General features: G+C 33.9%; 2 protein-coding genes across 3 annotated transcripts in view; one reads left to right on the top strand and one right to left on the bottom strand.

The window, feature by feature from the left end:
* The first annotated feature begins 270 nt into the window (after positions 1-270).
* Positions 271-3,651, top strand: LOC143226564 (uncharacterized). Its single transcript, XM_076457687.1, has 3 exons — positions 271-505; positions 760-1,144; positions 3,411-3,651. Exons 1-3 carry the CDS (start codon positions 413-415, stop codon positions 3,506-3,508), a joined length of 576 nt encoding a protein of 191 aa, XP_076313802.1. The 5' UTR covers positions 271-412; the 3' UTR covers positions 3,509-3,651.
* Positions 3,652-6,480: 2,829 nt separating this feature from the next.
* The window catches only part of LOC143226563 (unconventional myosin-VIIa-like), a 71,905-nt gene continuing 51,560 nt past the window's right edge, over positions 6,481-26,825 (bottom strand). For both annotated transcript variants that reach the window (XM_076457686.1, XM_076457685.1), the window contains 10 exons: positions 26,522-26,688; positions 25,902-26,060; positions 25,573-25,654; positions 24,371-24,477; positions 23,866-23,985; positions 18,503-18,570; positions 16,579-16,750; positions 16,105-16,188; positions 12,878-12,997; positions 6,481-10,604 (listed from right to left, as the gene is read on the bottom strand). In XM_076457686.1, the coding sequence (XP_076313801.1) occupies positions 10,428-10,604; positions 12,878-12,997; positions 16,105-16,188; positions 16,579-16,750; positions 18,503-18,570; positions 23,866-23,985; positions 24,371-24,477; positions 25,573-25,654; positions 25,902-26,060; positions 26,522-26,688 (1,256 nt within the window). In that variant the 3' untranslated portion in view covers positions 6,481-10,427. The remainder of the gene's footprint in view (positions 10,605-12,877; positions 12,998-16,104; positions 16,189-16,578; positions 16,751-18,502; positions 18,571-23,865; positions 23,986-24,370; positions 24,478-25,572; positions 25,655-25,901; positions 26,061-26,521; positions 26,689-26,825) is intronic.

Here is a 26,825-nt window from a genome sequence, read left to right as displayed (position 1 = left end):
TCTACGATTTGCGGCGGAAACTTAATGATATTGATGAGTATTGTTTTATTTTGTCTAATTCGCCAGATAAAATTAACGACGAATTAATAAATATAAACAAACATCCAAGCACGCCCTCTACATTCCTACATTCAATTACCTCTTTCTTTCTTTGTGAATCTGACGATGACCGAAGAAGGTGGAAACGTTGTTCGCTCCTCTACATAGAGTTTTTTCTATCCATACCAGCCGTTTCTACATATATATTTTTCACTACAAGTGGGTTTTTTCGTCATCAAGGATTTGATTTATATTAAATTCCGGAGGCAGAGTTGTTTTTTAATACTTTAATAATATATACTCTCCCTTTAAAATATTGTGATACTGATAGTTGTAGTTTGTTTACCTCTTAATAGAGGTAGGGGTTGTCTCTATGATGGAGCTCTTGATTTCGGAGGTGGTGAGCAGAGTTTATATCCGTGCGATACCACAAAACGTTCCCTGCACTTTAAGCTTTGCGTGGATGGTGAGTTTGCAAAAGGCTGCTCAACTGGTAACCTTCCATCTAGTCAGTACTTTAAAATTAGGGACAGTTAAAGATAAACTTCGAAGTTTTCTCATAAATACAAACAAATTCTTCTAAATAACTAAACATATCAACAGTTAATAACTTAATATTTGTTCCTTATGCACTGCTCCTGGGTGGTTCATTTTGTTATATGTGATTTTTATAAGACATACATTTGTTGTTATAAATACATATTGATATATTAATTTCAGAAACAATGGTCCAGCAAAGTTGCCGGCCGTTGCGGTGAATGTGGTGACCCTTGGGAAGAGGATCGACCACGTGACCACGAGACTGGTGGAAAATACGCCAAGAATATAATTGTCGGTCGCTACAGCCCTGGGAGTGACATTGAAGTTATTATAGATCTGACATCGAACCATCTTGGGTGGTTCCAATTCTCCCTGTGTCCTCGGTACGACAAGGAAGACAAGGAAACAAATGAATGTTTTGATGAGCACATCCTGGAGCTCAGTGACGGATCTGGAACCGTTTTTCATATTCCCACGAACAGGTCCGAGCTGCAGTTTCTCAGGGTTAAGCTTCCCGAGAACTTGAGCTGTGACTATTGCGTTTTCCGATGGCACTGGCGTTCAGGTAGATACGATGTTTAAGGTGGAAAAGTCTCCATGAAATTAGAAAAATGTTTTATTGTTATGGACTGCAGAGGACTGTTAAGTTGGGGACGATCGGGGTAGCAGTTCGAAAACTCGTCTCCAACGTAATGGGCTAATACAATCCATAAAAGTTTTAAACTAAAGTACATTTTCTGCTCTCTGGTCGGTACGTAGAATATTCGAAAAGTCAACACAAGTTATGCGAAGCACAATTAGTATGCAAACAACGGTAATACTGTTAAGGCATGTCCTCCAGAAAATATGTATACAAAAACAAATACATAAAAAAAAACTATTATGAGATTAAGTTTGGAAGCAAATGAAATGTGGCTTAAACAATTGTATGACTGTTCACGTGTAATCTACAAACATCCAATGAAAAGTTAACAAATTATCATTCTGTTCTTACATTGCATGGAAAGATAGACTTAACTTACCATAATAACTGTATATTTTGTTATAGTAAAGTACCGTACCGTCTACATACAGAGTATTTAGAAACTGTTAAATTACATTAATAATTTAAACAACTCTGTAAGACAATAGTATATTAGCTATTTCAATCATAAGCTATCATATATATATAACTTATGTGTAAGCACTAATGAAATAACACTTTTGGGTACTTTTCCACAAATAACTTCATACAGTTTCAATGCTGATAGCAGTATTATAATATATTAAAGCTAAAGCACTTAGTCCTTCTTTGGTTCGTGTACACCCTAGGTTCAAGACGGAGAGCAGATGCTGAACGTTCACACGAACATGAACTTAGTGGCAGTGTGGGAAATATGTTCAGTAATATAAAAGTATTTCATAAACTGAAGCTCTGGATAGAACTGTGATAAACAACAGCAAACTAACATTTGTACATACATTTGACTTGTTTTAATATACTCTTTTAAAACAAGTGTACTGTGTTACTGCTTGTTTGTTGTTTAAATTTATCGCCAACAAATCACAGACACCTGCTGTGAAGAATACGGCCTACAAAACCTGATAGTAGCAATATAGCTTTGGAATTCAAAGTACAAAATATCAACAGAAGTCTTTATTGCGACTGTTTCAAACTAAATAATTCTAATACTTCATTAGTAGAATGAAAATATGTGAAATACGTTAAATCCCAAAAACAGCTGCGCTATTACTATATAAACATACTTTTTGTACATCACAATTATAGGGATTTTGCCGAATCTCCTCGAGCCTCCCCACCCTACTGTATACGTTCGTGTTTCATTGGCGCTTTAAGAGGTGTAGACATTAATGGCTTGGATGTAACATTTGGTTAACGTTTCAAAAGAGCAGAGTAAACCAACATAGAGAATTCCACAGAAGTTACGCTTCTGCAAACCTCTTAATTTCTGTTTACATCCATCTTTTTTATGTTTGTTTTAGGATACCTCTACACCACTCGAACACAATATATAGCGTTCACGTACGTAATTAATCAATAAATGTTATAAATGTATTTTTGTCCAATTGTAAATATAATTAAGAACTTAAAGAAATCTAGTGATTCAATTTTACGAGGTTTTGAAAAAACAAACAATTTTTCTCATTTGTGAATGTTCGTAATATAATTTGTAAAAATATTAAAATTGCAAAACACAATATCTTAAAACGAAGATTCATCAATAATATGAGGGCTAATGATATTAAACTGAAAGTTTGATTATTTTCAGAAATGTTTAGATTAATTCAGCCATATTACCAAAGGGTTAATATCAGTTTAAAAAAGGCTAAACAATAAGACAAATACAAGCAGCAGGTTCCAAAGCTAATTTTAATAACTTTCTAATGTTTTCTTTAGCAAATCTATTTCGATTTTTGTTGTAATAAACAAAATTAAAAACTAAACAAAGTGTTTTAATCTGACATGTATACAATACTTTTTTTATTGTGCAACCATTGATATTGAACTACTACTACATTAAAACGAAACGTTAAATTTAGTTGTCTTGTTTATTACAATGAAAGCCAAAACTGATTTCTAAGCTTGTTCTGTGTAAGAAGTATTTAATATTTTAAGACTTATTAGTGAGTTAGGCAGAAAGATGAGCGTTTTCAATCAGATAAAAAAACAAACTAAAATCAACTTTGAAACCAGTCCTGTGATGTAAGGTTGACTTTATCGGCTATTTCCATCAAAAGTCTGCGCATATAACAAATTGAGTCGTTGAACTTAAACCTATTTTTACGTAGTGCGCATAACCAGACCTAATAATACTTTTTGTTTTTGACAGGTAACAGGATTGGCCCGTGTGATAACGGAGAGGAACGACTCGGCTGTGGTCCGCAGGAAACCTACCGTAACTGCGCTGACATAGCTATTAAGTGGTAAATGTTTTGTATACTATCGTTTTTAATTTCCAGTTTCCGTGAGAGAGAGCTACATTTCGCTAGTTTGTAAACTTATCAATAACGTTAACTGAAGCTTTAGAGTACGTGTGGTGATAGCGACGTAGACCTGTTCGTTTTCTTAAGTTCTTAATTAACGCCATTGACACCGATCTTAACGTTCAGAATGCACAAATAAAAATACTTCAGGGTTTAAGGTTTTGATATTTTTCAGGCTTTTATAAAATAATCACGCACCACGAGTAAACTATAGATAATAACTTATTGTTATGATTATCAGATAAACAATAGCAATTTTTTGAACATTGTTCAATTATTATTTGTTAAAACCAGCTATATAAAATGTTCTGAACATATAAAAAATTCAAACTTATATTTTGATTAAGAGCAAGATAAAGGAGAGTAATCGTTATTTATCATCAGTATTTATTTATATATATGATGAAAATACATTCCCAAATTCACGAATCTTTTGGTTTTATTCGTATCATACTCCATTAACTTGATTTAAAACTAACGAAAATTTCTATTTTTATTCAAATGTTATTTCTCGTGAAGCCCGCTTATTAATTAATTTTGTTTTTTTACGATATCATAAAATAAAACGTTTTAAGAACTTCCATACGGTTTCTACGAGAATAAGCTACCAAGAACTTATCTACAAATTTTTTTAAAAGTTTATTTCTTTTGTGGCTGTGTTGGAATTCATTTTTTATGATGGCTTATTCCCTTTTGTATTCATTATTAAATGTATATGGATGTTGTGTTGTCATCCATGTTCAGATTTATGCTCACGAAAAAAATTAAAAAGAAACATTCTTGTGGAAGTTATGTGTGAAGCGTATATTAATTAAAATTTGTTACAGTTTCTACTTCTGAAGTAAAAATAGGTTGATGTAGTTGAAGTGAAATACGTCTATTGGATTGCTAGGCCTTTTTTTTTGCTAATCGTGAAATGGACTATTTGTCGTTTCCAAATGAAATTCCGTAGATGTGGGAGACTTGTTTGTAAGGGAAATTCTGGTAAACATTCTTCTAATAGAAAATCCCATCATGGTGTACATGTGCTTATCGCAAGAGAAACATAAATAAACGACACTCGAAAATTATTGTCAAGCTACTCCAACCAAGCCAAACTGTTTACAGAGCTTGAATACATTTTATCAAAACATTTTGGGAGCTTCACAATGTCATTATAGTCTATATCGCCACATCTGATTCTGCAGCATAGTTTCCATTAAAAAAAAATCCATCCTTACTCGAAAAGTTTTAATATTCAAAGAACTCAATTCTTTCCTGCCAGTGTTTCATAATCCATACATGATAGTTTCTCGGCGTACTTTTCAACAGTCTAATCACACAAAAGATACATAAAAGATGTATATGGAATAGTATGAATACCCATTTCATTCTGCTGCTGATCGAGACAGTTGAATGAAAAATATCACTGAAAAGTTTTCTTGGTGAACGCACGCGCTGTTAGTCTAGTTTCCAGATAGAAGTCGTTCTTGTTCACGCTGAATATTGTTATCTGGGTCATGTGGACAGTTTCTGACTTTGTATTCATTCATTATCACCCATTACAAGGAGCCACACGTAGCTGAGGTATAATCTGATGGTTTCTTTCTGGTTAACCCTGGTGACCCACATTCCTTAGTTTACTAATGCCGTTAAATACAAAGGGCATTTCCACCTCCGAAATTCTAAGTTTTCCATCTGATGAGATCGCACTACCTACAGAAAGCCAATGTCAAAATGTAGTTCTGCTCCAATGTGACCTTATATCGGTTATGACCAGAGGTATTACAGGGATTTTTTTTATTCGAAAAGGAGGCTGAAAACACTAACACTTTTTTATCAGTGGGAGAAACAAAGGAGAGAGTTTAGAAATCTTAAAAGATTATATCAGATAGTTTCAAATGGACGTTCTGCTCCTATACCATCCTGATGGATATGCCCCTGTACGTGACTTACTGATTTAAATATTCAAAATCGTTTCAATATAACACACTCAACCATCTGAATCATATATTCTTTTCCATATTTATATATAGAAAAGGTATGACTAAAAACTAGACAATGGGGTGGGGTGGAATCACTCCAAGAGTGTCATCTGTTCCTGACTTCATAAAATTATAGATTAAAATGACTGTATTCTTATTCCACTACTGGTTTTTTAAATAGTCCAATCTATCCTAAAATTGTATAACAGTTGTATTTCTAAATCAAAATTAAAACAAAAGTTCTTTAAGTTTATTTCTGCCAGGTAGAATAACAAAAAATGGAACAACGAACTTCAGTCCATTCTGTGAAATTAATGGATGTTTAATATCTAATTTAATATGTTTGGGAAATATTATTTAAGATATTTGTTCCAACAAAAACGAAATCTGTTTGAATGTTGCACTTGCAAGAAGTGAATCTTGGAAACATTGTTCACATATCCAGTGTTAATGATTCACTAAATTGAAGATCTAAAGATATCAAATATGTAAATACAAGTTACAAAATATATTCCTTTAAAACGTAATATTAATTAGTAAAGAAATCTACATCTAACTTGGAAAATTGATTTAAAAACAACAACAAACAAAAACTGACAACTCCATTTTCACCAATAATTTTCTAAATATTTTCAGTAGTTTTATGCCCTTTGCATGAATTTTCCTTATTCTATCATATTCATGTATCGTTTAAGCTAAACTTTCTTGTAAACATTGTGTTTGATCGATAAACACTGGTTTACTTGAAGAAAATTTACGTAGTTAAACAAACACATATTAACATTTACATAATTTTATTTAATAAAACTATACATAAACCATAAAGTAAAGTAGCAGTATTTATAATAGCATGTCGAGTGTGAACTAATTATGATAATTCATTGTGTGGCACATTTTACGAGTTGAGAAACGAAACTTACAAAACAAAGAATAAAAACCATAGTAAAGAAAAAGTAGTAAAATGTGTTTATTGCAGTCTATGAAACAAATCAATGTTAAATTATTGGAGAGTAAAGCAAATATAAAGTTGGAATGAAGACAAACTTAGCTGAATATATAGAAACATCTGAATGCATGTTCACAAAGTGAGTGGTAAGTCTCTGGATATACAACACAAAAATCAGGAGTTCGATTTTCCTTGGTGGGCTCGGCAAATAGTCTGATGTGGCTTTGCTGTATGAAAACACACACACACACACAAGTGATAAGCATGTGGTTTTGAACGAAATGTGCATTCATCTTTTAGACCTAAATAAACTGGAAAAATCCAAAAATTGCATTTACTGTAATGTTAATTGTTTTAGGAAATTGTGCACGAGTTTTCTTTGTGTGGAATACTTTGCAAATAAAAACTGAAGTTGAAATCAAAGCAAGTCATACATGATGACAATGAAATAGTGCCATTGTGTATAACACTCGTTACATTAAAAATTTTGACTAAGCGAAACACAAGTAAGGTGGTTCTGATTGGAAAAAGCCAATATACTATCCAGACTTCTCAGACAAAGACCTTTCTAATGATGCAAGGTTTGTAACATTTGATCAAATTTGCAAGAAAAGTCCCAGACAGACAAACACAAGTGTTATTTGTATACTTTTCATTTTTTTAAGACAACAAATTTATTCCATTGATTTTTTCAAACGATCAAATATTATTTTTATGTAAGAAAACGTTACTCTCAGTATGCATATAGTTTTACAATTATATCCAAATATCTGGAAATTAATCAACACAATTCATACCAATATATACATTTTAAATCAGAATAAATTCTTTTAAACTTATTATATAGAAGTACTATGACATTTTCATGTGTTTACAAAATAATTTATAGTAATCTATCATAAAATTGCAAAGAGTAATTTTTTTCCTAACTTGTTTAGTGACACATACACAGATCCAAAGAAAAGTGTTGCAAAAAAAACCCAACAAAAATCATTCATAAATTCACTAGAAAATTGGACTCGGTTACAATGTGAAGATCTAAACGCAGTTAAAAATAATTAAACAACTCATTGATTGAATGCTGAACAGTGCATTTCCTGACAAATTTCTCCTCTTTTCAAAGTTTAGTATAAATCAAGATATACAAAAACCATTGATAAATACTTGATATCTGAAATTTAACATCTTTCATTTTAAAACTTAAACCTCAATTATTGCAGTAAGTTGCACAGAAGAACAAATAAAAACGTTTTTACGACACACCCAAAAGTTTACATTTTGACATACTATTAAACAAATTTATTTTGGCCTACACGATGTCGAATGGATACTGAAAACAGCTTCAAGTGTATGTACTTAGAATATATTTCCTACCTTAAACTAATAAACACCACTATGCTATTTCAAAATGTTACAACTTATATTGGTTTTAATGCATTTAATTTCACATGGTAGAAACAGCCTTTTAGTTCAAAAATATTACATTTTAACAGTACTAAATATCTTGTTAAAAGTTTAGATGCATGAGAGATCTTACCCATAATTGTTAATAAACAACTGTCTAAAATCTGAACACTATCACATAAATGTGTGAAAAGACTGTAAAATATCAGGAACACTAGCAAAATCACATTTCAGAATTCATTTGGAAGATTGAAGTAAGTTTTTCATTAATAACGTTTCACTAAATACTACAATAATAACAGATAAAACTATTCATACGTAATCACAAATTAAGCTCACCATAAGTGACTATTATTGAAAGACGACAAAGTAAAAAATTTCAATGGAGTATGAATCAATCCTCATTAAACAGTTCACTTTCCAATGCACGGAACAATCCTTGTTCAACGGTCCACGAACAATCCTTGTTCAACGGTCCACTTTCCAATGCACGGAACAATCCTTGTTCAACGGTCCACTTTCCAACGCATGGAACAATCCTTGTTAAACAGTCCACTCTCTAACATATGGAACAATCTCTGTTATGTAGTTTGCTTCCCAAAGATAAAATAACCTTTGTTAAACAGTTCACTTCCCAAAGATGGAACAATCCTTATAAAATTAATGAGCATGGATTCAGACAAATGGATCAACCTCATATTAAGAGAAGTAATGTTGACCATAATTTCAAATTTACAAAATGGATCTTCACAAATCTGTTGTACACAAATATTATGATGTGTTACTAAAGATATGTGTGTGAAATCCCAAAGTCAGTCAGACTCACAGTCTGACAAGTTGGTGTGCAAGGTGATCCTCATGCAAAGAATAAAATCACTTTTGTCCACTCTAGAGTTTCTAATTGCATTTGTATCATCTCTAAGACTTCTTAAGTGCAAATCTAATATTAAATTGTATCTGGTAATTTCTCAACTCTAATATGAACTGTTGTAAAATCAGCTCTGTAGAGTGACATGGAATGTTGATAATCCTGACGTCAAATGCATAATACCAAGTTTAATGGAACTCTGTTTTAGATTGGGGGCATGCACACTTTAGCTTCCACATAGAGTTAAACAGGGCACTTTCCAAATATGGCACAATCCTTGTTAAATATTTAATTTCCTGAAAATAAATCTAAAAAAAACTACAACCCAAAAGCAAACAAATAAATGTTAATAAATTTCAACCAGAAATTAATGTGTTAACCTTGTTTGGAATCACACTTTTTTAGACTAGCAGATATTCCTGCCTGTTTTGAATACTAGAAATTCATACAGGCTAGTTTTAAATATAATCATACTGATTCTTAAATATTTAGAAACAATTGCATAGTAATCAAAATAATTAATAAATAAACATCACTGCAGTTTATATTTCACTCTAAGAATCTATTGTTTTGTTGATTATTTGAAATTCAAGAATAAAAGAAATTAAACAGCAGTGCCATCTACAATGTAGCAAAATAAGAAAGCAAATTATTAGACTGCAATACACATATACAGAAAATACAAATAATAAAATTATTCATTTAAAAATCATTCAATTCATACAAATGAGGAAAAAATATTTCATATTGTCAATTAAATAATTTTCTTTCAATGTTGATAAAAACCAAACTTACCATATGATCTAAACACTTCACAATTTTAAAATCATATATAAAAATAGAGTTACCATTCAATGGATAAGACTTCAGTAATACTTCAAAACTATACAAATGTATAAAACTATGTACAGGTACAGAAATATGCTTTAACAATAAAACCTTTATATTGACAACATTGTCACTACCACATCATATCACTCAAGGTTTGCTCACACTTGTTCTACCACAAGTACATACAGCAACTTTTAACACAATATATTCATGAATTTGACCAGAAAATGAGAAACATAATGAACATTTGGTGAGGAAAATCTTACTGACCAACTTCTAAGTTTTGTTATTTTAACAACTGCCCAAAGGAAAAAAAAAACTTTCATTTTGGAACCTTACAAACAGAGAATTATAAAGATAAAAAAGTGCATTAAATTAGACCTGTGTTACCAAGAAATAAAGCAACTGTCAAACAGTGATGAAAATTTTTAAAATAAGACATTTCCTAAATGTATATAAGACACTTCAAATAATTTTTATCATCCAATATTTCAACAATTTAAGTTTATTCTTTATGTCACTTATATGAAAATGAAACAATTTTTTAACCTTTGAAATTATAGTATGAAAACCAAGCAGTCCAATTAATCTGTATGTATAGATTTCATGTTAATGAAAAAGTTACACAAGTAAAGATTACCTAACACTGAATCTGTGATTCATCTATACCATAGATATGTGTCCTTTTAAAATTCAGTGAAAACATACAGTTTGCAATAGTCTGTGATGTGGGATGAACTAAAAACCCACAAACCTTCTGGACTTCAATACAGTCCTAGTACGCTGTACTTGATATTTACTTTGTTCAATATTCACAGCTCATCATGTTTCCTTATTGTTGTCATTTAAATCACACTACTTGTTGAAGTGGCAGAGCAAGGCTAGGTTTATAAAGAACACTAATATGGTGAGATCTGTAGTTTGGCTCTTCTACCTGTCCCCTCCTTCGTCGATAAACACTTGCAGCTTTTAATTCAGCAGCCAGAGCATCAATGTAGTCACGTATCAGATGTGCTATCTGTGTAACCTGGTGAACAGTAAAGGATTAGAAAGCAATACACTTTAACAGATACAAAATGTGTAGAATACATTCTATGTTGACTGCAAAGAGCAAAAAACTTTCTTATGATTCAGATTCACAGTTTATCACATAAACTTGTCAGTATTAATAATAAGTCCACATCTCTATTTTGTTGCTTATGAAGATCAGGTTTTGTTTATAAGTAATAAGTTTATAAGGTTTTGTTTATAAGTAATCAGTTGTGGAGTTTCTGTCATGCTAAAACCCTTATCATACACATTATAACATACAAGTTGAAACTAAAACTGTGATTAGCTCCAGATCATCTTGTGTAATAACATCTGTATAAAGGTCATATGAAAGTCTAGGAAACATTTCTAATACATTTAAAGACATGTACACGATTTTAGAAACAAAACATTAGACAGTTCTTGTTAGAAAGCAGTAATAGACCTAATAATGTCTGAAGACAAAATCTCTTTCACTTTGATAATAATTACATAAATACTGAATAGCTTTTTATTCCCTGTTATTCTTGTGTAAGCATGTGACACTAAGTGGGAAAGAAAAATAAAAACACTCCTAAAGTTTCCAAAATACATTTCACAACATCTACAAAGGCAGAAAAATCTATTGTATCATCCAATTTTCTTCATTCTTTTCTTTGGAATCATTGTTTCGAAGCATGTATGTACAAATGTGTTTTATAGATGATGGACCAGTGTTTTATTATTACATCAGCAGCTTTATGGGCTGTCTGGATATTTAATTAGCTACTTTGTGGCTATAAATAAAAGGTTCTTACTGAAATTAAATTTATAAGTCTACCTTCTACAGGATGCACGTGATGCTATCATGGCCAATGGACAGAACTTAATTTCATGGGAAAAAGCAGTCATTGTTTCTTTAAGAAAAAAGGAACTTTTAAAAATGGATATTGCAAGAATTAAATTTAAACAGTCTACTGTCTGCTATGTGCAGAGATATAGACACACTGACTTTGTGGAGAGGTAGGAATAAAGCTTCCACACCAGCTGATAATCATGTTCCAAAACACATAAGCCTGCAGAATCATTGTCATCCAGAGATCTCAAAAGAGCATAGAAGAAAACTACAGGGATCACTGTAATTGCATGTACCATCTGATCTCACATGTGTTAAGCCAGTATCCCAGCAGCATTACGTCTATATGAAGAAGTTTTAACCAAAATGCCACTGTGAAGCAAGGTCGGGTGAAAAGGTCAAGATGTAGGATACCTACATCTGATGAAAGGCATTGTCAATGCCAACAAGTAAATCGAGATCCTAGACTCCCAGTTAAAGCCAACAATTCAAGATTACTTTGGCAGAACTGACCAGTGCACATGCTAGGATGGCTCTGTTCCATGCCCCATGATTAACACTGTTGTCAAAACTCATGCTGTAGACATGAAATAAAGAGGAAACTTTGCTATACATATAATGCAAAAACATCTTAGGTTTAATTTCATTGTTTCAAGTGAAGGACTACCTTTGAAAGGAAAGAATCAAGATACTGTGTTGGCCAGGCTACAGTTCAGGTCTCAACCCTCTCAATAATTGCTGGGAGGTAATGATAACAAAATGCAATAGAAGGAAAAGAGAATCATCTTAGAGCTACAGGAAATTTTCATCCATGTGGCACTGCACCATGAACTTACCCCAGCCCCTTGTGCACTCTGTGTCAAGGGAATATCAAGCAGTTATCAAGGTCAGACAGAGACACAATTCAATATTAACAAAAAATACAGACTATGTGATCACTTTTTGTCAATTACATTAGTGGCATTATCTTTAAATACAGGCTTTCTTACTCAGAGAAAATTTTTTGTATTTGCCAAGTATTTGTTTATCATCTGCTGTAATACAGTTGCAGTTGGTTTGTTAATTAAGATGCACATACGTGTTTGTATGACTGGAAGATGAGTCAGTTTACACTGTACATTTTCCATTAGTTTTGACACTGTCACATTGCACAATCTAATAATCAAAATAGAAAAACTTGGATGATGTTATAAATTGTTCCACCACTACAGTTAACTAATGTATAAATACCAGAACTTTAACCTTTCTGCATTCTTCTATATGTTTAGCAAGCGGTTTAAAAAAAAAAGAATTTATTATCCATGTATAAAAGTGTAGTTTTGGGGCTTCAAAACACAAATGGTTTGGAAATTTTATTTTGAACAAAACTTATCTTCTTATTAGTTTTATTTTGTAAATTCCTGGCTAACAGTACAAAATTAAAATTATTAGCTTACTTGGTTAGTTGTGAAAATGTATCTCACTGTCTTCGATCCTCCACAAACAACTATCATCAAGGAATTTAGTGATGGGCTGTAGTTGGTTATCACCTCATACTCACAGGTACAAAGAATATTCTGGAAGTACACAAAACCAGAGATTTAATAAACATTTGGCAACAACTGCTTACACCACCAAGCTTTCTCAGATCATCATGCTGCAAATATTGCAAACAGTTAAAATAACACATTAAACAACAAAACACTACTTTCACAGTGCTAAAGTATAATAAATACAACAAACAGGTCAGTGGAGTTTCAAAATCTTGTGAGAAGAACAGAAGTGATCAGCAAGATAAAGAAACATTTTTTCTGAGATATTTCAACTAGCTCACAGATAATCAAGGTGCTAATGTTTTCAGTAATAATGAAATAATCAATTAACAATCACACTGAATACAAATTTTATTCAATCTCTTTAACTTTTTAGTTTTGACATTACTGTTTATATTTTTACTTATTTATTACTATTTCCTTTAGAAAAACAAAATTCACAACCTTACTATAAATCCAAACATGTCATTAATAATGTGTTTCAAAAGTTATAATTTTTCCTGTACTGAGTATGTATTTCTGATAGGTACTTCCCTCCTCTCAGAAGATTAACTTTTTGTTTTGTGCTGCCCTCTATATGTGGACTTTTTTATAACACATGCAACAAGCCTTTTATGAGGGTAGGATAAGGGCACCAATCAAAGGGAGAATTGCACTGAGACGTTTCACTCTGTTATGTGCGTTATTAAATCTAGAGGATGGTATGCCTTTTAAACCAGCAGAACACCATTGTCCTAGTCTGAACTGAATGGTTATAGCCATCTATGTAGAACCCATCTAATAGGATAGATCCATGGTCAACCATCTCAGAAGCTTGGTATTGCTGAGTGGTAAGGACTCCCATACTCCACCGGAAGAATGGGGAAAGAGGAACGTTTAAGAACCTGGATGCACTACTACACCCAAAACAATGCAATGGGTGATCACAAATCAAGGCATGACAAGGGTGAGCAGCTATCTTCTTCTGCTTTACTACCCATGCCATCCATGGATGGTATAGTGCAGGTGAAGTATATATTATGAGGTTACTGACCCTCCAGGGATCTTATGAAACAATCCATCTTAAAAGTGTGCATGCAGAGCCATAGAAAAAAACAGGCAAATCAACATGGCATACAGTGCAGATCTGTGTAAAAAGAATATATGGTCAGACACAATTCACCATAGAGCAAGATTCAATACATGAATTTGAAGCAAGTGCCTCTGAAAGAAAATAATACATTAGTAAAGACTTACCAAATGTCATAGCTGCACTGAAGTCTGAGGTATAGCTACAGGTGATACCCCAAAGATGCAGAAATCATGATGTGATGAAGAACCTCCTCTAATGGCTGACCAAGATGAGAAAGCAGGAGAAAAGGTGAGGTGTTGGATTTGATGAGAGTTAACATGTAAGAATGCACGTCGGGAAGATGACAAAGGGAAATAAGCCAAATGGATAAACAACAAACCCAACTAGTGAGAATAAATGGAAGAAGATTCCTAGAGGAAGAGGGTTACCAGGGATTAAACAGATGGGTACAAGAATGCTTGAAGGAAACTATGTGGGCAGTATAAAAACAGAAGTCTATCTAGATCAGGAGGAGAGTAGAGGTAAGATACAGATGGGAAACAGAAAAAAAAAAGAAATTACTCTCATGAGCTTCCAAGGTCTTTGGAAGGAAGGATTGGTTTGATTTGTTTTGAATTCCACGTAAAGCTATGCGAGAGCTATTTGCACTAATCGTCCCTAATTTAGCAGCATAAGACTAGAGAGAATGCAGCTTGTCATCACCACCCACTGCCAACTCTTGGGCTGCTCTTTTACCAATGAATAGTGGGATTGGCCTTCACATTATAATGCCCCCACAGCTGAAAGGGCGAACATGTTTGGTGTGATGGGGATTCGAACCCACTACCCTCAGATTATGAGTCAAGTGCCTTAACCACCTGGCTATGATGGAAGAAACAGTCTATACAAAGAGGTTTGTTTGTTTGTTTGTTTTTGAATTTCGCACAAAGCTACTCGAGGGCTATCTGTGCTAGCCATCCCTAATTTAGCAGTGTAAGACTAGTGGGAAGGCAGCTAGCCATCACCACCCACCACCAACTCTTGGGCTACTCTTTTACCAACGAATAGTGGGATTGACCGTCACATTATAACGCCCCCACAGCTGGGAGGGCAAGCATGTTTGGTGCGACTCGGGTGCGAACCCGCGACCCTTGGATTACAAAGTACACGCCTTAAGGCGCTTGGCCATACCAGGCCCTATACAAAGAGGAAGATTTGTTAGACGGTACAATGTACAAGTGCCATTGATAGCAAATACATCTACCTGACAATGCCTACAGGCCGAGAGGAGAAGAAAATATGCCTTAAGAGATATGTGGAACAAATAACTTAAACCGGTGTGGGAAGGCATTGTGAACGCCGAGTGAGAGGGACAAACAATCAAAATCTTCATCAGTGTGGTCAGAATCAGGAAGAAAAGGGGCAAAAGGAGGAGATAAAGTTTGTCCCATATAACTCTCAATCTCTTTGAAAATAAATGCCAATACATTCATCCTGTGGCCTGAAATATGGCATCAGGTGAATAGACCTGAAGTGGTCACATTAACTTCAGATTCTATGTATGACATCAAACAAACAAGCAAAAGATTTGCTGGCAAAACAGATAAGTAAATACTTTCAAAGTGAAAGGGAACATAATGTAAATTAAACTAAGGTGAATCACTCTGTAACAGAACTGGAACAAAAGAAAAATGTCTAATCTCAAGTTCTGTCAAATGAGAATTGATTGTTCAGTAATGGTGCACAGAGGGAGCCATGTGATGGTGGTGTTCTATTGGTGGAAAAATTAGGCAAGATGATTTGCATGAGAGACATGTTGAAATCTTCAAGTCCAATACAGGAGTACAGATGGCTTGTGCCACGTATTATTAAAACCATTTGCACACAGAGGATAGCAAGAAATGAGAATAGCTAATCTTGTAAGATGGGGGAGGGGTTAATGTATTGGAATCCTCAACAAGATATTAATACACATACCCAGTATTAATTTTAGAATGCACAAGTTATAGTAATTTCTTATTAAAAACTTTGATTTTCTTTAATTAACAATATAATCAAACTATAAGAAACATCTACCTACCCTAGTGTTTGGTTCTAGGAGGTGAACCCCTACCTGGTCAACAGCTAACCACAGATTCTTTGGCCAAGATGATGTGTAGGTTTGCTGTGGTAATAGGCAGATAGAATGAATAACAAGAAAGAAATTATGGTTCACAGTATATACTGTACAGGTTAATAATAATAAAATACAAATTAAGAGAGTCATAGAAAAGATACATGTACATTTAAAAGTACAACTAAACAATACTGCTTATTAAAAATATTTTAACTGATTGTGAAAATTAATGAGTGAAAAAATATATTCCCTTAGAATCCAAAAGCTTTGAATAAAAATAGATTGTAATTAACAAGTCCATATTTACTCACGTTGGTTACAAGTTAATACCTTCTTTAGCTAAATGTTAAAATACTATCAAACTAATTTTAATTGAGTAAAAGTTGATTAAAGAAATAACTGCTGAAACAGGACAAAGATGTTCTTTTATCAACTTACAGTAACATCAAAGATAGCAGCTTTATGAAGTGACCAGGACTGTACCAATGATAGAAAAGCCTGTTTAGTAGCTTCACTATCCATTCCTGCAAGTATCTGATGCTGAGTTTCTACTGCATTGTTTGATACAGTATCCTGTAGCTTTGGAGGAAGGCAGCCAGATATCAGTGATCTACAAACAAAAGAAACTGACATTCAGTATGTTTTAAACAAGCTTAACTCAGCCTGATACGCCTAAACATCATATTCAAAATGTCTCATTGTTCTAGTTTTCAGTTAAGCATGTTGGATATCTTAATGTTCTTTTACATGAATAAAAACTGGATATTTATTAAAATATCATGGCATAAAGTTTTTAAAATTAGCACAGCAACTACAATTTTGTATTTCTAAATCACTCTATTAAGGGTAGAAGTGTTTCCAAGTCTTAAACTCGAAAGCTTTTAAACCATAAATAACTAAAACGTCTGTTTATAATGAATGAGAAACATTCAAGATAAATAAAAATTCACAGTGAAACAGATTACATTAGACCTATAAGTGCACAAATCACTTTAAACTTTTGTTTACAGGTAAGGATCAGAGTGCATGTGCCATGATCTTTATTAAAGCATCATTCAATACAGTACAGATCCACAATCCCTTTTCCGAAACTTTTGGGGCTATTTGTGTTTCGGAATTCAGAATGTTTTGAATTTCAGAACAAGGGTATCACTCCAGTAGGGTCCAAGGCAGCATCTCATAATCAAACATTAATACTGCAGGAAAAACGTATGAATACTTACACTAAGTGGATTAAATAAAGACTACAAATTCTACCACAGTTTATTTATAAAACTTTAGTAACTTGTCTTTTGGTTTTTAAAATCATATACAGTGGTAGTTCTGACACCATATTCTTCAATAAGACACCAAACAGATACACCATGATCAACCTTCTGCAATAACTCCACTTTCTGCTTTATTGATAATGTACGATGCTTCCTTTTCCTTTTCTCACAGTTACACATAGGGCAGCTCTTTTTGACATTTTCACAGTGAAATTAAACACAATGTCACAAAATTAAAAGCCAAGAAAAAAGATCCATGAACAGCAGACACGTGTCATTAGTAGGAGTGCTCAGACACAACTGACACACCTGTCAGATTGCTAGATGGTTGGGCCACACCGCCATGTCACACTTGAATGACGTGGGTCAAGTGGGAGTGCTCCACATTCCATGAAAAAACTTCGGTTTTCAGAGCTTTTCGAATTTCAGAACTTCGGATACGGGATTGTGGACCTGTATTATGCATTTAATGTTACAGTTATCAGCTAATCATTTTAATTTATATTGCTAATTTAGCAACAGACTGTGGTGGAGGTTGGTAAATACCAGATATAATATACAGGGCCAAAACAGATTTGCATTTAGGAGGTTGTATAGACTATGCAAATGCAGTAAGTAAAATGTAGAGTAAAAAATAATTATATTTATTATTTACATGAACAACACCTTACACACATTTTGAGTGCAAGTACTTTTGCGACACATCTTACTAAAAGCTTGCCACATTTTGTACAATTACATGTAGTAAATTTTGAATTATAGTTAATATTCATTCTACAGTAAAAGTTTGGTTCAGTGAACCAACTCCTCAGTCATTCAATTAAAACAAAACATGGTTAGCGCATACAAAATTTAACCTTATTAACTTTTGAAAACTCCAGTTTATCATAACCTAATATATCAACACTTTTATTTGGTTCTAATGAGTTGATAAATTCATATATTAATCCTGTTTTTGATCGACCAAAATTATTTTCACTTTCCAATAAGGTGAAGATTTCTTTTCTTTTACATTTCAAATAAAGCCATACTTGTATTCTTATACTCTAATCTTGAGTTTTAGAACCACACGTTGAAGATCAAAAGTATCATACCTGTAATCAACTTTTCCTTGCTGATAATCACCAAAGTCTTGCTGTGCCTTGATTGCACACAACATTACCTAAAAATTAAAGGCTTATCTAAATATTATAAACACAGATATTTCACTAGAACATTCATACATTCATTGCTGTAGCTACTGTTAATTTAGTTGAAAAAACTTGGGAGCTACTTTATTTTTATATATTCTTTATGCACAGTAATATCACTTTGTTGTATAATTATTTTGGGGTTAATAGATGATCTGTTATGATTATATATGTATTAGTTTTTCCCTTCTGTAATATAATATATATGTATGTATGTACATATAAATCAAAAACAATAAAATTTGGTTTGCTGGTTGGTTGTTTGATGTTTCATGGCACAAAGAAACTGGTAAAAAATTAAAGGAAAAGTAAAAATTATTAAAATTCGTAAAAAAGATTCATGTTAAAATAAAACAAAGTCTAATTTTTTATTTAAAAATTTAAATAGCATTAAAAATGCCAGTGGCCCTTAAAATAATAAAAACATTTATAAGGTGGACAGTGTCACCATCGCCAATGACACCGTCCAACGTCAGGGGTAAACTTTGGGGCAAAACATGTCTAAAATGATACCATCGTTGAGAGTTGTAAAGAGAGTATGACAGTAAAATGTGGATTATTGTGACCTGAGTGTCACACAGACCACACATTGGTGCATCAGTTCCAGATAAAAGAAAACTATGAGTTAAAAACAGCAACAAATGTATAGTGTAGTTAGTACAGTGGTTCTTAACCTGGGTTCAATCGAACCCCAGGGGTTCAGTGAGTCAGTCTCAGGGGTTCGGCAAAGGTCAAGAGACACACACTGTGAGTGTGTCCGTTCCGTTCACCCAACTTGTATGATTCGTGACATCATGCTCCACTTGGCCATCATTGGCTGCAGCTGATCACGTCATATCACTTGGCCTTAATATCTGTGCTGCAGGGAATTTTGTGCACTTAAGCAATTGACTTGTGACTGTAGTAATCGTGCATCGTTTGTGATTTTTTTCCTAATCTTTCAATCCCTTCATACTAACTATGTCGAGCAAAAACAGAAAGTGGTTGGACGAATACGTACAATATGGATTCATGTGTATATGGAACATGATGGGAGTCAGCATCCTCAATGCATGATTTGCAATGCCAAGTTGGGCAATTCTAGTCTAGCACCAGCAAAACTAAGAGAACATTCCCTAAAGCTGAATGAAGATGGAAAATACAAGGACACAATGCTTGCTGAATTCAAGGTAAAGAGAGCCAGGTTTAATGAAAAGGCTACTTTGCCTGTTCTTGGCTTTGTACCCATCGACAAACCGATCCTCACAGCATCATACGAAGTTGCGTACTTGATCGCAAAACAGGGCAAACTACACACCATTGGTGAAGCACTCGTAAAACCAGCTGTGTTGAAAAAAATGGAGAATATCAGGCTGGGAAAAGCTGCTGAAAATAAGTATTCCCAAATTCCTCATTCAAATGACACCATCAGCAGCAGAATAGATGACATGAGCAATGACATCTTGGCTCAAGTAGTTGCAGATCTGATTTCAAGCCCAGCAAAATTCAGCCTTTAACTCGATGAGACCACCGACGTTTCCAATCTAAGCCAGCTTGTTGTACTCGTGTGCTGTGTAAAGAACAACGAGATAAAATAAGATTTTTTATTTTGTAAGCCTCTTACAACAACAACTAAGGCAGCCAACGTGAAGAAACTTGTGGATGGCTTCTTAGAGACAACGATCTTTCGTGGAATATGGTTTTTGTAGTTTGTTCGGATGGAGCTCCAGTCATGCTGGGACAAAACTCTGGTTTTGGTGTGCTAGTGAAAGCCGATGCACCACACATCATTGTAATGCACTGTGTTCTGCACAGGCATGCATTAGCAACAAAAAATCTTGCCTTCAAAACTGGCAGAAGTATTAACAATTGTAGTGAAATGTGTGAACTTTGTGTGAAATAGTGCTTTGAAGCACTGCATTTTCAAAGAGTTGTGTAATGAAATAGGCACTGAATTCGAGGTACTTCTGTACCATTCTAACATTTGGTGGTTATCTCGAGAAAAGGTGCTGAATCGTGTTTTTGCTATGCTTGTGGAATTAGCCCTGTTTTTGCGAGAGCACCAACATTGTCATGCAGATTTATTCGAAAAATCTGAGTTCATTCTCAATTTGGTGTACATGGCCGATATCTACAATGCTCTCAATCAACAGATGCAGGGCGGTGGAGTCAACATCATCAAAGTGGAAGAAAACCTGAAGGCTTTTCAAAAAAAGCTACCATTATGGAAATGACAAACAGAGAATGATAACTTTGCAAGTAAGATTGAAGATGTGTCTGAAACTGGAGACATTTCTGTACCTGGGGAACTGAAGCAAGCAATTGCCATGCACTTAGATGAGCTCACAAAGTCTCTCTTCTCTGATCAAAGTTTCAAGTTGAATCAGGTGGTCCAAGGTGAAGAGCTGTTGTCGAAGCCCACACCAGGTGGGAAAGAACAAGTTGTTTGATTCAAGGAACCAAACAAGACAAGCATTAACTATCCTCTTTAAGGTCTTACAGAGACAGCTCGTCAAAGCAATTGAATGGTAGTTTGATGGAATCTTGGTATCCTTCCTGGGCTAAGAGAAAAGTGGGACAATAACCTGGTGCCACACATCAGGAAAAACATTCTGCTGAGAGATCTGGTTAAAAACATGCAGTAGAATAGCAAGAGGAGCAGGAGAGAGATGGCACAACATCTCATAGTGTATATCATCAGGTCCAACCAATGATGAGCCAACTTCAGTTCCACCAGTGTAAAGGGGCGATTATTTAGTCATAGAGACAATCAGCCATAAAAAAAAGAGGTGATCGTTCTTCCCAAGTCTTGATGGTTAAGAAGGTGGAGGATGGTTCACAAGTGCTATATACCCAGCAAAAGCTTTTGTTGAAAGTCTTGGCAATGCTCTGGACATCAGCACCTTCTTGGCCATCAGAAAGCAATATTGAAAGGGGGACAGAATTATACTGCCCACTGACCTTCCCAATCTTGTCCCATATGACTTTGGAACTAGTGGTAAAAGAGATGCTGGTTGTAAATTTAATTCAAAATTCCTTCTGGTTTTAATATCTTATCTGCTGAGTATATACTCAGGCCCAGTGAAAAGTGATACCTTTCAAAAATGTGGGACACCTGCAAAAGGTTTCCCAGGTAGAGAGAACAAACAGTGATGGTACGACCCAAGGAAACATGGATGGCTATGACCTCCAAGGGTGTGTTGAGTGGCAAAGACAGGGTGGGTATATGCTGATTGACCAGCAGTACCACTCCTCCATCACACAACCTGTCATTTCTGTACAAAGAAAACTGCCGAAAGGTGACTGTATCAGCAAGTTTCAAATATGTTTCTTGTAAGGAATGACACACAGGATGGTAAGAATCAATCAGTGCTTTGATGCCATCCATATTCGAACATAAACCTTGACAGTTCCACTGTAGCAAAATGGTCATTTTTACTAATGCATAGGCAAATTGGGTGAAGAGCCTTTCTGTTTTTGACTATGTCTTTTTTCTTTATTTGAGGGAGGTCTATTGACCTCCATGGATCCTACTCTGGGTCGATTGGACAGGTCTTTATTGTTGGAAGAAGATTCCAGTGACTGAGGGCTTGAATGAATGATTGTTTTATATCTTGGGTTTAGAGAAGAAGATGGACCCAAGGAAATGCCCATACCTGAAATCAAAAGAAGTTAATCCAGGGATCTGTGATGGGGATGCAAACCCGTGACCCTCAGATTATGAATCACACGCCTTAACCCACCTGGCCATGCCGAGCCTGGAGGCATGGTGAAATTTGCCTGCACTACAACTGTAGCAGTGGACAGTAACTTTTCAGCCTCAGGGTGAGAAATATTGTGAATCATTTTCAAAAGCTGTATCTCTTTTTCTTCCACCCACCTAGGGCATGAACAAAAGTAAGATGGGCAAGAGCCACTACATTTAATGCAACAAGAGTCTATTTCACACCCATGGGCATCTTTATCCTTGCAACTGTGATGGGCACATGTCAAGGAATCATGACATGATGTCTGAGTGAATGAACCACTGACATTGAAAACATCTGAGAGGGTTCAGAATATATGGCTGTACCTTGCAATTGAGATAACCTGACTTGATGGTGGCAGGTGGATATGGTGATGTAAACATCAAAATTAGGACACTGGTCAGCATCATAATTCTATCTTTGTGAGCACAGATACGCCTCACTGCAGAAACGCCTTGGGTGGAGAAACTAGCAAGGATCTCTGACTCAGGGATGTTCTTCAAATCCCTCTTCACAATAACTCCTTGTGATAAATTAAAAGTAGCATGTAGTCACCTCAATGAGTATATCTCCAAAGGCCTTTGAATGCAAGGAGTTCACTGTGTTTAGGAGTGTATGCTTCCATCAGTATGTCACCAGAATAAAGCTTTTTGACTGACTTAGGAGAGTCAGCAAGTCTCTTTGGTCCCTTCTGAATAAAAAAGGAGACATTTGCCCTAAAGATTTGTCTGATAAAGAATGTAATATCAGAAAATGAGGTACAGGTATTGAAGAAGTTGAAGACTACTGTTCAAAATTTTTAAGATGTGGTCATTTACCAATGGTCTGCTTTTCACTATTTTAAGTTTTTAATTGGGGGATCCATAATAGAGAAAAAATGTTTTGGTGCCCACCATGGAGTCCTACAAGGAAATGCATTACAGTGCCACACAAGGACACTACAGCAATGCCAGAATTTTGTGAGCATTATATCCAAACACCAGCATCAGATACAATGTCCACAACACCTGTTGATAACATATAACACTGTTACTTGGTTGATTCAAGCTAAAGTGGACCAGTCAAATGACACTGGGGGGAGCCACCCCAAGGCTGCTTGGCTACAGGAATTTAAGGCCAAAGTGGAGTGTTGGGTTTGGACCCCTCAACCACAAAGATCCTCTCCTACCCTTCATGGTTTGCCATGTACAGCAGACAAGTGGATGGATGTTTAGATCCCACAAGAGGTAAACTGAAAGAAAAGAACCTATTCTAGGAGGTCCCCTCACTACATACAGGAATCCACACCAAGAGGAACAATACAATAAAAATGAAGTAAAAAATTACGTTATCATAATAACACAGAGGCATAATTTTGAGTTTCAATATTACTATATTGTTTCTGGTTTCTGTTAAGTTTATTATTATTTTGTTTTATATTGCTAATTTTAACTGCCTATAAACAATTAATGTATTGATTAGCAATACATATATTATACATACACACATACACATAAAAATATATATTGAAATAACCATAAAAAAAAGTATGTTGAATCTTACAGCTTCTTGACTGGTGATTGGGAAACGGTTGTTTCTGATGCTGTGCATCACTTGATGATAGAGAAGTTCTTTCTCAACAGGGTCAGAAAGATCAATATAGGAGTCCAACAACAGGTGTTTCTGTAAAAGACACAAGATATTTAATGTAAACCCATGTTGAAAGTTTCATCATTTTTTACATATAACAGTCAGCTAAATTTATAAGCAATAATATGCACTGTATTCTAGTTTTAAAAATCTTTAATTAGCTCACAATTTACCATGTAATATAGTTCTTAAATTTATAATAAACAAACAGCACAACTTACAACTACTAATTGTTTTAAAATCCATTTGAATAATATATAAAATAAGCTGAGACAATTATACAAGCACAGTATCAATTATTTTACTTAAACGACTTAAAGAGTTGTAAATGCTTAACTATATTTCTTAACCTTAAATAGCAGACAATATTATTTGTCTATTACTGTTTCTAAGTGTTTCAAAGATTTTTGTCACCAACCTTAAACATTAAGCAACACTGTTTACTGTTGCTTCCTTTTCCTTGCATTACTTTGTCCCACATGGACATTATATCAGCTAGTTTATCCTCATTCTGTAGGGCCCGTTCTATAAAAAATAATAATTAAAAAAACAAAATTATAGTTTAAATGAACAACATAATACTGATCTCTTCTTTATTTTCCATGCATTTAACAGGTAAGATAAAGAAATACACTTTCACCAGCCATGTAAAGTTGTGATTTTGAGTGTCATCCTTCTTATATCTGTTCATATTACACATATTTTATGGTGAATCAATCTCCCCCATAAACAGAGATTTCATTTGAAATGTAGCATTATTTAGAACACTTCCTCAACCATGTTTCTAATTTCTAATATTTTTATCAGTGGCTACGAAACCAAATAAAAAATAACACTATAATCGTTTTTACATGAATCATAAAACACAAATAAAGTTCAAACTTAAAATTATTTTGTTTTATTACCCTCGTTATTAAAATAAGTTGTTGTTTTTGTATATAAGCATTGAAGTTCTTGTATCTAGTTTAATAAAGTATGATTCACACATACTGGTATCCAGGTTTAAGAAAGAAGTAACACACTGGTATCCAGTTTATTGAATAGGAGTAATACACTGGTAACCAGTTTATTAAAATAGAAGTAGCACACTGCAATCCAGTTTCGTAAAGTATGAATCATTCTTATACCTATCCAGTGTTGGTAATGAGGTGAATCACACTGGTATCCAACTTTTGTGAAAGTATAGGTCACATCAGAGTCAAATGTAAGAATGTGCAGAGCAAAAGAGTAATTTAAAATAGTTAAAGTAAATGGCACAGTTGACATTTAATTAATGAAGTAACTTTATGTACAATAATCAATATTTTTAAAATTTGAGAAGATATTAGTCTATAAGTTTCAGAGTTGAATAAGAAGAGAAAGTTGTTTTTTGTGGATGTTTTTCACTTTATTATACATTTACATAACATTACTTTATAATTACCTTTAGCCTTATTTATTTAGTAAGGTCCAAAGGTTATGAATACCATGAACGAAACGTGTTAAAAAGAAAACAAAATGAGGTTATAAAATGGATTTTCATAAGCTTCTGCTACAGCTTTGAGAGACAACAAAAACGCTCTGATATCACACTCTAAGTTGCTCAATGTTTAATAATATTTAGAGAAAAATTAATCTCACCTCCACTACCCATGATGCCATAAAGAGCGTAACCTTGTACACCTTTCCTCAGGCCAATCTTGTCCTTAACTTTTTCTAAAACCTGAAAAAACAAATTCCTAAATTTACAAAATTCTTATCTTGAAAGTATTTTTCCCACACATCTTTATTCTAAATTTAAGCAATTTTGTAACTGGATAACATTTTGCAAACTTTGCCAAGATGATATAACTAAGTTATTATTACTTTTCTTAAACTTAGAACAAAGATTTTATTAAAGATTTCTCAACTAAAAAAAAAAATCTGCATATCACTTTGTGAGCTAATATCTGTATATCTAAAAAACATGCCTGCTTTACTGAAGCACATGGGTCAAAGTCTGCTGTCTGGCGCTGACCATCTAGGAAGTACACATGAGCATGAATAGGCCTGCGACTAATAGTAAAGGTGACTTCTTCTGATGAAGGAGGCCACTTTCTTCCACGTGTTTCCAATGTCCTCATTAGTGACTACAAAATCAAACATAGAAATAAACTGACAACCACAGGTTTACCAATACTGGTTTTAAAAAATGGTAGATTCGTTTGTTGTTGTTTTTTTTACCTTACATTTTGTCCTAAAGTAGTAAAAATTGAACCTATTCCTGTCCATAAATTTGATACTGAACAAAAAAAGATTAATATACAATTTTTAAAGCATAATTAACTTCAAATAACAAAAAAAAAACTTAGTTCCAAACTATTAGTATACTTTTGAATTTGTATATCTTTACATGGTTTCTTACACTTGTAATTGTAAAAAAGGTTTTATTACACATACATAGAATCTATTTATAGGCTCACTGCAATGCTATGAAAAATTATAATTTTAGTTCTGGTATCTTTTCCATTATCTATGGTGAAGAAACTTGTTTAGATTTCACCAAAAATGTTTTGTTACACAATAATTTCTTATTAAACTAATGTCTTACTTTATAAGCAAACTGTGCAAACTGGCCTTCTTCTGTGACATCATCAATAGTGCACTTCCGTAGGTGAGCCTGAAGGTAGCTTAAGATCTCTTTGTTTGTTGGAAATATAACACTACATGCCAGAGACAGCAGCTGCCAGTGTCTCAGATTTCCTCGGCTGTTAGGTTCTACAATTTCCACAAAAAAGTCATAATAAGGAAAAAAATCCGGACAAAAACAGAAACTGTAAAAAAGTTTACTGAGCATTAAAGTTAAGTACATTATTCTATATGTAATTAATTTTGATTTTGTATATAAAAAACCA

Source organism: Tachypleus tridentatus, chromosome 9 (genome assembly GCF_004210375.1).
Source record: "Tachypleus tridentatus isolate NWPU-2018 chromosome 9, ASM421037v1, whole genome shotgun sequence".
NCBI lineage: Eukaryota > Metazoa > Arthropoda > Merostomata > Xiphosura > Limulidae > Tachypleus > Tachypleus tridentatus.
The sequence above is the reverse complement of the archived record's forward strand: the minus strand, read 5'-3'. Positions and strand labels throughout refer to the sequence as shown.